Source organism: Dermacentor andersoni, chromosome 10 (assembly GCF_023375885.2).
Source record: "Dermacentor andersoni chromosome 10, qqDerAnde1_hic_scaffold, whole genome shotgun sequence".
Taxonomy (NCBI): Eukaryota; Metazoa; Arthropoda; class Arachnida; order Ixodida; family Ixodidae; genus Dermacentor; species Dermacentor andersoni.
This window is the reverse complement of record NC_092823.1, coordinates 108417405-108430642: the sequence shown is the minus strand read 5'-3', so window position 1 is coordinate 108430642 and position 13238 is coordinate 108417405. Positions and strand designations below refer to the sequence as shown.

At 43.5% G+C, this 13238-nt stretch overlaps 1 protein-coding gene across 1 annotated transcript in view; it reads right to left on the bottom strand.

Annotated features, from left to right (window-relative positions):
- The window catches only part of Parp1 (Poly-(ADP-ribose) polymerase), a 69111-nt gene that overhangs the window by 34578 nt on the left and 21295 nt on the right, over positions 1-13238 (bottom strand). Inside the window, exons 7-11 of the mRNA XM_050192075.2 lie at positions 8160-8276; positions 5775-5857; positions 3194-3316; positions 2633-2713; positions 788-945 (exon numbers count right to left, since the gene is read on the bottom strand). Of these exons, the coding sequence (XP_050048032.1) occupies positions 788-945; positions 2633-2713; positions 3194-3316; positions 5775-5857; positions 8160-8276 (562 nt within the window). The remainder of the gene's footprint in view (positions 1-787; positions 946-2632; positions 2714-3193; positions 3317-5774; positions 5858-8159; positions 8277-13238) is intronic.

The following is a 13238-nucleotide window of genomic DNA, read 5'->3' as shown; positions in this document are numbered from 1 at the left end:
GGCATGCGGCCAACACGGTGCAATGCGTGGCAGCAAAAGCAAGAATAAAGGCTACAGTTGTCGACGGATTTTTCTGGCTCCAAAAATTCGGACATGATGGATATTCTGAACTTCACAAATGCACCGTCATAGAGCTAATGTGACTTCGCGAACAATTTTTCGGATGAATTTGGGCCCCAAAGTTTAATTTCCGCACTACACTGCTCGCCCTTCGAGACATTCATGTTGGATTTTCCGCTGGATTGGCACCAAGTGACCCGCTCCATAGCCTCCAAGATTGAGAGATATCGACAGAGTGTGTGTGCCATCCTCTAGTCTCGGAGGCCATGGTCTCTCTTTCTTGGCTGATAAAGCACTCCAGGAAACACCACGTTTCCTTTTTTCGATCAGCACTACCAGCCAGTCAGACAACAGACCTTCCTATGCTGTCTCATGGCATCAAGACTGCCAAATTCAAGGTCTTCGCTATGCAGTGAGCGAGAGTAATGAAGGAAACCAAAGCACTTCACAGTATAGCATCACATGCCTAACATGCATTCAGCTCCCATCCATGGCAAGTTCTCTTGTCATCCACTTTCATTTCTCGGTGTCTTACTATTTTTTACACTTCACTTAAAAAATAACAGTTTACTTCCCATTCACTTTCCCTAGGTTTATTGTCTTATAGCTTCCTGTGGTTGGACAAACCAACCCAGGCGCTTAAGGCAAACCAGCCTATAAAATAAAGCAAAGCCAAACACAACAATGAGTCGATGAAGAAAGATGGCGCAACGCTCCGGAGGCTCACCCGCTGTCGAGATGAGACAGAGGGTCTTCTCGGACACCTTAGCCGCCACCTTGGCACCGAGGGGTGTCAGCTTCTTCTTGAGTTCCTCAACCGGTGTCACTGTCTTGCCAAACACCACCTCCAAGCCATCCAGGGGCCGCTGCTTGCCAACACTGCCGCTGGAACATTATGACGCGAGATGGGCACCCGGAGTAAAAACGTGCACTGCACGGAAATTTCATTAATGTATTGACTTCCAGTCTGGCTACCACCTACGGAACAGTATTCGAAGAAGTGGAGGTGCCCATTTATTTATAGCTAGTGTGAACGCCAAAAAGTGGTCAACTGGTCAGCACATCGGCTCTGGCAAGATGCATGAACTGGTCCCTCAGTCATGTAATAATGCTCCTTCTTACTCAAATTTCTGCCTGCTAGGTGGTGCCACAGATTCATGTAAAGATGTATGCTGGTTTATCCTTTTAATAAAAAAGAAACACATTACTAAGGATCTCCTATGGTAAATATTGCAATGCTGTCGCATCAGCTGGATTACTTGATGTGGCTGACGCTACTTGCAAGGCAAACTGCAGTGATATTAGCTAATTAACAAAAGTACACTAACTCTGTAATTAAACATTTCAGAGCACATGCCTCAATAGCACAATTGAAGCTGAGCTGTAATGAAGTAGTATCCATTATATTCTTTGGAGAATACAAATTATTATGGTTTAGCCAGGGAAGACTAGCTCCCCGAGCAACATGGCTTAACTAATGTTTTATATCCACTATGGCCACAGGGACAAAACTTATACTTTTGCTCCAATTTTATGTTTGATTGCGCACAATTGATATGATATATTCAAAAAATATTCGTGTCTACAAATGCTGAATATTTGATTCAAGGAAAAAGTCAAATAGCACAACACAGTGAAACCCCATTGATACGTTCCTCGATGTTTCATTTCCCCAGCTGCTACATCGCATTTTCATGGTCCCCACCTAAAGCCCATTGGTTCCTATGTATTATGTTCACATTTTATGTCACCATTCTGAAATGTTCTATCTTTCGTTGCATTCAAATGCGGCGGTCACATGAATTTAGCGGTGCAGACGCAAATTCGAAAGTGCAAAATATCAGCAGTACTTGATTTTCAGTCCTGTTAAGCGTGTCACAGTGCAATTGTAGTTTTAGTCGGCTATCTAAAGTGAGCTTCGCAGCAATACCACCGTGTTATGCAGTGAATTAAGAGTGGAAAAGGGCTACTGTCACGAAACATAGTACAAGCCCCTTAATTAGATTCGCACGCAAAGCATTTTCAGAACTGTTTCCGATGTTGCGGTGGTATATTTGAGGCCTTCGTTGGTGTTATGTTTTCCTGCCTGTTACGTTGTTTTCCAATGTCTATTGAAAAACGTATCAATGAGGTTCTACTGTATTCAATACATTATCTTATATTTTTGAATATTTGCACACTCCTAGATTAATTAGTAAAGCTAAGGTAAGGGCTTTTTATAGACAAGGAAATGGGTACAAGAGCAGCGGCATTGTAAGGCGCTGTCACAAGCGAGTGTTGCTACTAGAATGTTAGCAGATCACTTTATAGCGCAACTGTTTTCTTTACGCGACAGCATCCTACGTTCTGGACAGGGAAACTGGTGTTTAGTGGTTTGTAGCACATCTTGAAAACGTTCTGAAGTTGAAAATTGCTACACCTATCTGGTGAGTAAAAAAAGTTAAGTTCATTAACATGCCATAGTAACGAAGGTAAACAGCACATTTCAAATAAGCCTCTTGCTTCAACAAAGCTACTTCTGCAAAGAACACTGAAATTGCATTGTCTGCATGCATCTGGGGCCATAACTTACTTGGCTGACGTCGACGCCTCTGAAGGCTTTGGAAGGTTCTTTGGGAAGACACGTTTCTTTGTGACGCTCTTGTAGTTGTTGCTGAAAACAGAAGAAAAAAGGTCAGATGTCCCTCTCTCCGCATCCGTTTCACAATAGTGAGGCGAGACGGACAGCTCCCGCAGAACCAAAATTTTGAACACAAACATTTTACGCCTGCTGTAAGGGTAACTTTTCCTTAATAAAACTGATGTCACTGGCATAGGCATTTCGATCACTCAGGTTTATCAATAAGCCTGTAGAAAAACAGCTGGGACCAACGTAATTCTGTAGAACGTTCTAGATTTACTGTGGTTCCCTTTTGATGAAAAACCACCTCTTTTATTTCTAAAGGCCCTCAAAGAAATTCAGTGAAGACTCTTGGAAATAAACCCTACGAGGAAAGTGTGGGTTCCACTGCAGTGGTTCTCTGTCCTGTGTACTGTGCCATTTTATCCCTGGCACAAAAACTAGAACAAGCTTGCATCCACTTAAAAGCCGGCCACACCTGTTCTCTACTGCAGCAGACGACGCACTACTCACAGGAAAGGATAGGTTTCCTTGAACTCTTGTGGAACCTTGAACGGCACTCGGGTGGGCTCGAGCGTCACATAGATGCACTTGGTCCACCCACTGATGTTGCCAGTGCACGTGTAGCCATGCGTCCTGCGCGTAACGACAGCAAGATGAGACGAGTGGAAAAGGGGCAAGGCCAGGACAATGTCTTAACTAGCACTCCTTGTGCTAGTACTACTCCTCTAAGCACTTCGTCTGGCCAGTCAATGATGTGGCTGTGAGTCACACAGCCACATTGCCATCAGCACTGGCTGTTCCAGTATGGCTGGTTAAAAAGAAGTGAATAGAACCGGCCAAAAAAGAAAAGTCCTTAACATCAATCACACCACCACCAGAAGACCTGGTATCCCCGTCGGGCCCTTCATTGCTGCATAAGGACACAACAGAGTACTTCATCGCTGCATTATTGTCCTACCGTTAACACTTTCTCCAACCAAGCGTGTGCAGCCCAAGGCAGGCAGTATCAGCAACTGTAGGATGACAAGACCGTGCACATTATAGTGTTGAGCTTTGTTTAGGCGAATAGCAACAGGAACATGGAAAAAGAAATGGAAAAGTTGTTGGCTCCCAACATTACTCCTTTGTTACAAGCAAATAGCAGCAGCTGCTCACTTTAGGAGACATAAGCACACAAAGGAATCGTTGATTAGCATCCCTTTCAGTACCACTACATTCGAAGCAAGTGAATCAAGAGCTCAGCCTGTACGAATACAGATCTTTTATTCTTTTTATAAATAAAACTTTAAATGAAAAGAAACGAGACGTTTCAGCTTTTGTACGAGACCCTAAACGTGTCCACTCTTCCACATTTATTCTTTTTGTTATGAACAAAATGAGTAAATCGAATTTCAATGAAACGTGGTGCTGCAGGAAATCCGAACATACCTACTACTATGTTTCAAGAAACAAAATGTACAAAAATTTAGCCGGGAATGGTCCCAACCCGTGGACAAAAAGGACTATGCAAAAGGTGATCATTATGATAAATAACTGTAAAGCTATGCGAACCAACAGCACTTATAGAGTGCTGAGCATGACCTCTGAGACAGGCCGACACGGAGACGAGCACAGCTTCCGAAACTGGGCGGTGCATCCGCGCATGCAGCGACATCTTGGAGGCCACACGTGAAGACTGACTAGGGTGTCAATTTCACACAACTATGCCAAGAGCGGTACACTCAGTGCAATAGATGTGAAAATATTACGCACGTTTAAGAGAGTGAGTTGCTCACACCTGCAACCCCGTTGCTGACTGTTGATGCACCACGAAGAAACTTGCCTCATTTTTCAGGGAAAGAGTGCCGCGGCGCTGGATAGTTCGGTACATCCATAACACGCTCAAGCACGTCCGGCATAAAAATATTAATGCACGTGAATCTTGTAAAATTTAATATAGTAAAAAATTTGCCATGTCTGTGTTTGCTACAACCGAAACAGATAGACAAAAACTATTTCACAAATGCATGCCAATCTGGGCAACTTATACATCAAGCACAATGAAGACGCAGTATAAGCGAATTCTCAGACCTTTCTTCGAAGGTACTACAGCTCCGTTTACTGGCTGTTCTTAATGTAAGCTCCTAAGCAGGTGACAATGCTGGACTACGACATGTGCTTTCGCTGCTGCAACTGTACAAACCCCTAGCTGTCCTCTAATCGCGCTGGTAAAATGTGATGTGATAAAAAAAATTACAGTAATGTTTAAAAACAGCGCTAAAATTGTACACCGGACAACAGAATAGAGGATGGCACACACGTCAGCGCCATGTGTGTTTCATCCTCTATTCTGTTGTCTGGTGTGCGCTTCTAGCTCTGTTTTTAAACATTATGAAAAACCAACAACTCACGCAATCTGCCATTCTTCTTCAGAAAATTATGGATTATTGGCTAAAAAAAATGTTCGAATTCCTGTCTACTCGGACAAGGTGGACGCAAGGAACTTTTATTTTATAATCATCGACAATTACATTTCAAAATATTCAAAACTATGGCTCTTCTTTAACATTTCATACCAAGCCCACCACCCCATGTAGCACCCCGAAAACGGCTGCGGAACTTCCTTTAACAGCATCACTGTAAAATTTATATTGTCATGTGGTAGTGACGGTGAAGAAAGCAGCAATACGGTGGAATACAAAACTAGCTTTTATTGGGCGAACCTGTGCCCACAAAAACAGGCTACACTTATAGCAGAACGATAGCGGTGAACACGGTCGGCGATCGTCGGAAATCTGATCAGCGGGTCAAGAGCGTCGGCTTTTATACAGCAGTCGTCGAATGTTCCAGACTAATCGTTCGGACCCGCGTGCCTTCCACAAAGTTCTACACCATTCGCATCACGCGATGAAATCAGATAACACAACGTTCGGCGACAACAGACAGCCGGGTAGAAGCATCGATAACTTTCCAGAAACTTCGGATGCATGCAGGCGCGTCCCGCGCTGTGCGATTACATTTGTTAGGCGGCGAAACGTGGTCGCCCGATAAAGATAAGTACACGTGTCAATATGAAAATGAGGAGACATCAGCTGGATGGTAAACAACCTACTGGAGTTTCAGCTGGCCCTCTTTGCATTCGGGACAGCGTGCTGGAACGCCAAAGGCCATGCAGTCAGACAGAAGGTCCAAGATCTGCGAGAACACAGCAGACGTGGCAAGTCTTTGTAGCTAATCCCCACGTCAGCAAACTTGGGCTGCCCAACATAACAGCAAACTACGTGAGCACACACATGTACAGCCTTGAGAAAAAGTATACACACCACAGGCTCATCGCAAAAACAATTCATAATTCAGACGCAGGCATATATTGAGGAGCGCACTGGAAATTTCGCAAAGATAAATTTGGGCTGCAGCCCTCAATTTTTCAAGTTACACAACAGGCAGAGAAGAAAGCTAGGCCTTATCCCAGAATCCTTGGTCTGTGTACTTTTCTTCGGGAGAGCACTTCAGAAGAACTTGTTCTTAGCCCAGTTGGTGGTCATAATCACCGCTAAAGATGCAAACAAAGAACGACCACACTGACAGCCCAATTAAGCCTCGGAATATGAGTATCCAAGGCACACCCAGCTCAACAGCAGCAGCTGTCTTTCCACATGCACTCAGTACTAATGCCTTTATCCTTTGAGTGTCACCGACACACATTATATGCGTAGCAGTGATTGAGTGTTTCAAGTTTCATGTTGCAATAAAACCAAGTGCATGCTTAAAACATTTCTGCCACTCAAAACTACATGCCCTGCAAGACTTTGATGCTACAATCTCAGAGCTGCAATCTGTCACAAGTGACTTTAAACAGCTGTTATTACAGGAGCATATTTTACACTAAAAATATGCATGTACAGTTGAACTCAGATATATCAAATCTGAAGGGAATCACAAAAAGTTCTATATATAAGCAGTTCGAAAATAAAAATTTTATACGAAAATTTGAAGGGGATTTTACAGCTGTTCAATGAACACAATAGTTCATTATATATGGGTTTGGTATGTCCAGGTTCGACTGTAGTAAGCTAGTAGACGTCCAGTGTCTCCTTCGTGTGTTCATGTCGAGAGACTGTGTAAACTACTGCATTCTGAGCTTTGGTGGCAAGTCCGTCTTTTCCAAGACTGGCTTTACGGCGGTTTGACACTCTGTTGAACCCGATTGGCTGACGCTCTTAGGAAGTACCGCTCCTTTATTCGCCTTGCTGCTCAGCTCATGGAGGCCAGGTGAAATTTTATTTTAAAAGATTTGTGCCGGGCAGGTGGAAAGACAAGACTCGCAGAAAGAACAGCACCAGTGCTTGTCTCCTCTCTCCTTTGTGGTTTGTCTGAGTCCTTGTGCTGAATCTTCCACCATATAATACGGTGTACCAACTAGCCTCAACCGAAGTTTTATTGTAGCAGACAAAAAGGTGCAGAAAGCGGCAGCCATGACGCGTGGATTCAGAAAACCTGAGACAGCATCGGAGAAGAAACGGGAGAGAACATTTTTTTTTTTTTTTTAATTCTGGAGGCGACCATGCATCACGCTTTCCGAGTGCATGCTCCACCCAGACAAGTGTCCGCCCAGCAACGCAAGCATGTCTCTTCCTTCCTTCCCTTCTTCTGCCTTTCTGCGCACGCCTCTTTCTTTCGCGCTTCTTTCTGCGGCCATACTAGCTGCGCGCACAGAGAAATGTGACCTAACCTCTGTGCTGATGAGGATGCCACATGGACAATTTTCCCAATGGTGTCGTTTGCATGTGCTTGCACTTTGGATTAGTCCAGGTGTCTGCCTCAAGCGAGACAGCTGCGGTGCCCATGGCAAGGAATGTGAAAAACAAACTAACAAAAAGAAGTACTGCACTTTGGGGAGGCGACATGGAGCTTCGTTTTCCTGGCATCAGCGCAGCGTCTCTCTAGCGCATGCGTGCCACGCTTGCCACGCAGTGCTTCAGTGGTGCGTGGTGCAAGCAACAGCGCGGGCCAAGAGCCAGCAGCGATGTTTCCTTGGATAGCTCGTACGGTGACAACTGACGAGTTCATGGGCAGAATGGTTCATTTTGGGGCTTTCACAATGACCTTTAAGAATAGCGAACAATTTGCTGCAGTCCCCTGAAGTTTGCTATACCGAGATTTCACTGCACTAACTGTGGCAACACAGGACTCGAGTCCCTGTGATATTGTTCACAATGTTTCATTCACGATAGCACATCAGTGTGCTACACTGCAAAAGCAAAGGCACAGAACGCGCTGCCGAGTCCGTGCTTTGCAGCAGAAAATTTTGGATGCACGATAACTGTTGTTCCTGAGCTACAGCTTGCCATCAGAGTGAATGTTATCCACACACATGACTACCATCGCAGCAAGACTGTAGTGATAAACAAACATCTATGTGTGCATACGATTACCATTGGCATCCACAGTCATATTTTCAATGTTGCACAAAAGAACCACCCTTCGACACACATACCCTGCTTTCACCAGGAGGAATGTCCAGGTTGTTGAACTCAAGCAGCTCTTGCAGTTCCTTTTTTGACAGGTTTTTCTGCAGGTCGCCGCGAAGCTTGAAAACACGGTCCGATTGTTTCTGAGGAGAGAAGATGAGAGGCACAGTTTTTTATATTAGTAGCTGGGGCTCAATCTCCGACATTGCCAGTGTCCATCGATAATCCTAAAGTGCTTTGCGAGAATATTATTAACAAATAAAGATAAAAAGCATTCAAACTACAGAGGCGCAGATGGTCAGTCAGATTCTACTTCTGATACACTCCACCGATGCTATAGCGGAGGGGGTGTTCTTATTCTGGCCAGCATCAAAGGCAGTCTCTGTTGACAACTAAGAAAACAGCTTCGAGCCCAAGTAACGAAACGCATTGTCTCTACAACTTGACGCCACCTCATGTTGACAAGAAAAAGCCCAGAAAAGCACATATTTGCAAACTACTAAAAACACATCGTAGCTTTCACCAAGCACACCAGAAGTAAAGGAAGGATTACATTTATCAAACATTCGTCCCATTCTCAAGTACGCTTGCAGTGTATGGGACCCACATACATAGAATCTTGTCGACCACCTGGAAATGGTTCAGAATCAAGCTGCTCGCTTCAAGACTAGTAATTTTTTTCCTAGCACTATTACAGAAATAAGAAACTTGCTCAGTTGGCCTAATCTGTCAACGTGGTAGAAGCTTACCTACATTACCTTCCTATGCGACGCCTACCTTAATTGCACAGCCCTAAACAGGAACATTTATTTAGCATCACCAGCTTACGTGTCTAGACACTGTGACCACCCATTTAAGATCAAAGAAATAGCCACAGATACATCTCTCTTTATGAACTGTTCTTCTTTTTTCTACCTAGCATTGGAATCGCCTTCCATGTGATGTCATGGCAGTGATCCGTGAAGAACGTTTCAATGTAGCTGTGAACCAACATGTGTTAAATGGATAGAGCTACATTTGCGCCTTCTGTTCGCTGTCTTCTGTACATTTTCTGCATCATGAACATGTTACTACACATCCTTTTGTTGTTTGTCACAAGCTCCCTTTCAGACCACACCATTTTGTTATATCAGCACATTCAATCGATCTTGGTGCTACTAATCGCCCCTACTGTAATACCCTCAAGCAAATGTAGATATTGAAATAAATAAAAAAATAAGAAAGTGCGACTAGATTTTCTTGTGCACAGGCGACCTTCCCATCAAGTTTCCAAGCCTTCTGCTCAGCTGCCATCCGGTTAGGACAGGAAAGTAGTCTGCATTGCTTTTAACTTCACTACATTGTTTTTCCCCGGCTTCAACAGAATTGGAATGAGACTTAAAATGGCTGCTGTCTGCCTGGCTGTCTGTTAGCCACCTATGGTAAGTACTGGAACAAAGCCAGAGAAGAATACTGTCCCTAGGAATACTGTGCTTGGTCCCTTGAGTGATTACTAGGATTGGCTGACAACATGCTCTGCAGGTTATTCATAAATCAGCACCAAGGTGAAGGAATTTAAACGAAGCGAGAAGTAAAAAGCGAGCAACAAGGTAGAAAAGTTTCACATCCACTTTACCACTACAGAGCATCACCTCCACAAAGATGACTCGGACAACAGCTATTACTGAACAAAGTCTTCTTGGAAGCAAACTGCCTGTGTGCACCTGCAAACATTTGCTCCCACCGATACCACACCATACAGTGCAAGACTTCCTGCACATATTTAGCAAGCTATTGCATCACTCTGTGGCATTATGTGCAAAACACTTCTTTTCCTCACAGTTAGCAACAGACCTGGCCTACTCTCAGAACATGCATGGAAGTTACAAAGTATGCTCATTTCGAATGAACCAAATTTTTTACATACTTTCTCATCATTGAAATACTGAATTTGTTTCAGCCTATTTTTTTTACACGCCAAGCTACCCTTCATGGGCTACCGACAACTGTTCGCTAGGGTTCAACACCCCACCAAAAATTTGCCAATGTTAGCAACACTGTGTGTTCCCTCTCATTGCATTTGCAACTTTTTCTCATAGCTCCCTGCTACAACTCGTAACTGTGAATATGTTGCTTTCGCCGCCTTAGGTGCAGCTCATAGCAGGCTGAACAGCTATTCACGGTGGCACTGAATTTCTGTTCAGGCAGCCATTAAATTATTTTTTTTTTCCAAAGTGGCCTTGAAGAATATGTCTGTGGTACAGTTACATGCCTTTCTAGTTCAATGGAGTATGAACACATAGTTTACTATAGCCGGTGGCGACTACCCAAGACTTACAAACAAGCTCCACCCACAAAACCATAGTACACTTGCTTTTCTCTTCTGGAAGAGAGCCGAGTCAGATGGAGTTCATTCACAGCGCTTGACGACTTTGCTCTGCTAATGTAAACGGTAGACTAATCGGAAAATAAAAGCTCACCATTTCAAACTAAAATATTAGCTTTGGCTGAGCACACTGATATCAGTGTCACCCATAAAATTTGCGAAGACGTCCAGGTTTCATACTAAAACCAGCCACAAACACATCTGTACGGAAAAGACGGCTGGTTCTAGACACGCAACACTGCTTGAGGTCACAGAAATAAGCAAACCTAATTGGCTGGTGCATATCAAATTGTGCAAGTTTTAAAGTGCACATGTAACTTTTTTATTCTTCAATGTCACAAACTATATATGAACACGTACGCACACGTCCATTAACATCTTTCAGAGTCCCATTACCTTGAAGTTGCCAGTTCGTGCGTGGTCACAATCGCTTTTGCAACGACGACACAAGATTGGTGCTTATGATATTGAGCACAGAACTTAGTTTTGTGGTGAAAGCAATGTATTAGGTTAGCCCTCTGACAGTCAATGACGTAAATATACGGCGCCGCAAAGAAGTAGGAAAATGGCCGATGCCGTATATTTACAACGCCGTCTGTACGTTTAAAAAGCGCGCCAATTTCCTACTTTTTCTTTTCTGTCATGTGCTGCCACTATGTGGGGATACAAGAAATTTTTTTCGCGGGCCTCCCTCTCTCGGTTTTCGTTGCATGGTTTGTTGTAGCGCTAGTTTGCTCCCGCCCGTCTATATACTACCGCTCACGCATTGGCGCGCGCACAGGCGGGCGGCCGTTTGGATTTTGTTTCGTGGCCGGTTTTGGCTTTTTGCACTTGCGAAACTGATGGCTATCTCGTTCCTAATCACTCAAAGGGCGACCGCTTGTTTCTCGCTCGTTTAGTGCTCACAGGGGTGCGCATAGGAAGGATGCCGCCGTGCATGCGTTTCCGTTTCTTTTCTTTTTTTAAGACTGGCGAAAACTAATTGCCCTAGCTGGTTGGTGATAAGATGAAGATTAGCGGAAGTTTGTCACACGTGTTGCCTTTTTTTGATGGGCACACAACCAAACAGTTTTCTTGGGTGCACAGTTCGATTATGCTATGGACGTACGTATTAGTGTAAGAGCAGGAACATTTAAGGCTTGCGAAATATTCTCGTGTGCGCATTTTCAAAGCCTTGAACTATGTGCATAAAGATGCATAAAAATTTTAATTCTGATAAGTTTATTTCCTTTTTTATTGTTGTTATTTATGAATGAAGAGTGCATATATACCATAGCAAAAGATTTTTTTCTAACTTTACGGTCACCCTAGAAAAATTACGGTAAATTTTTTTTGAAATAAGCCCCCAAAAAGAATCTGAATCTGCAATAAAAAAAATCGACCCTCAAAGAGTTAAAGAAGGGAAGCGTTCCAAAAAAAGTGACCTTCATCAGGGCAGACAAGTCTGCTGATTGAAACATTGGCTCCAGGTGGAATCATCCTTTGTTCATCCACTGTTGTCACTGCTAGTCTCTATCTTCATGTGAACCCTTTGTCGCACCTGCACTAAAATTTCTTATGCTACCGATGGTGCTTCTGTTGAAGAAACATTTAGACCACCTCCATGCAGACACGTGCTTCTACTAGAAAAACATTTAGACAAATTCCATGCAGATACCCAAGGCAGCTACAGGGGCATATATTTAAGTAGTTTTGTGAAGCAGAATACAAAATATATTGAGAAATTTGATTACTTTCCTAGTCATCCTAAAACATTTTTTTTATGCCAAGAGATAACTTAGTTCGGAAATACAATCGCAAATGAAAAAGCCGCTATTCAAATCACCCACAATGAAAGGTGGGTGCTACATAGCTGCGCCGGCCATCTCGACAGTCGCGCCCTACCACACTCACTACTGCCTGCTTTGAGTGAGAAGGCTGCCCATGGGGAGCGCCGTAGTACCGCAAGTATGTAGCATGAAGTATGTAGCACACAGTATGTAGCGTGAAGAGGCCGCACATTATTTTTATTTAACCACAGCGTACTAAAGTTTTGTTACAAGCGGTTGACTCAAATGTATTGATCATAAACACGATGTGCTACATTATGCTACATTTCTCATAAAGAAGTCTGCCGTACTCATTCTGTTGAACAGTCAGCCTCGCCAAACCGTTTTAAGCTCAACATAACACATAAAGCCACATACCTCTTGAACGAAAATTAGTTGGCTTATGATCCAAAGAAAGTCAGCTATAAAAACTCATTGTGATGTAGGAGTTTCAGATAAAAGTTAAGTGCACATTGCTCGTTTGTTGTCCTAATGGCCTAGGGATGTTCTAGTAATGTCCTAGGGATGACAGAAGATGGTTCAAGCACTCCAACAGTGCTAAACCTCCGAGTCTTCAGGACACTGAAGACAGTTTAAATGCTGCCATCAAATAGGTACGGACACAAAAAGTGAAGCGCTGGATCACCTAAATAAGTTAAATACAGCTGTCGCACCTCAACACTCCACGCAAAACAAATATCAGTTCTAAATGCATACCTTTTTCAGCAGTCGTCGGTAACATGCACCCAAAACGTTGCCGCAGATATTGAACATTACCCAAATAAATGCCATCATCTAAACTGGAAACATCCCCCTTACCCCAAGAAAGAGACACAAGACATCTATACCCTGCTGCGACTATTTTATTAAGGTTTACAGAAAAGTCATGCAATAACAGTTGGAGACGAGAGCAGAAACAACACAGACAGGAA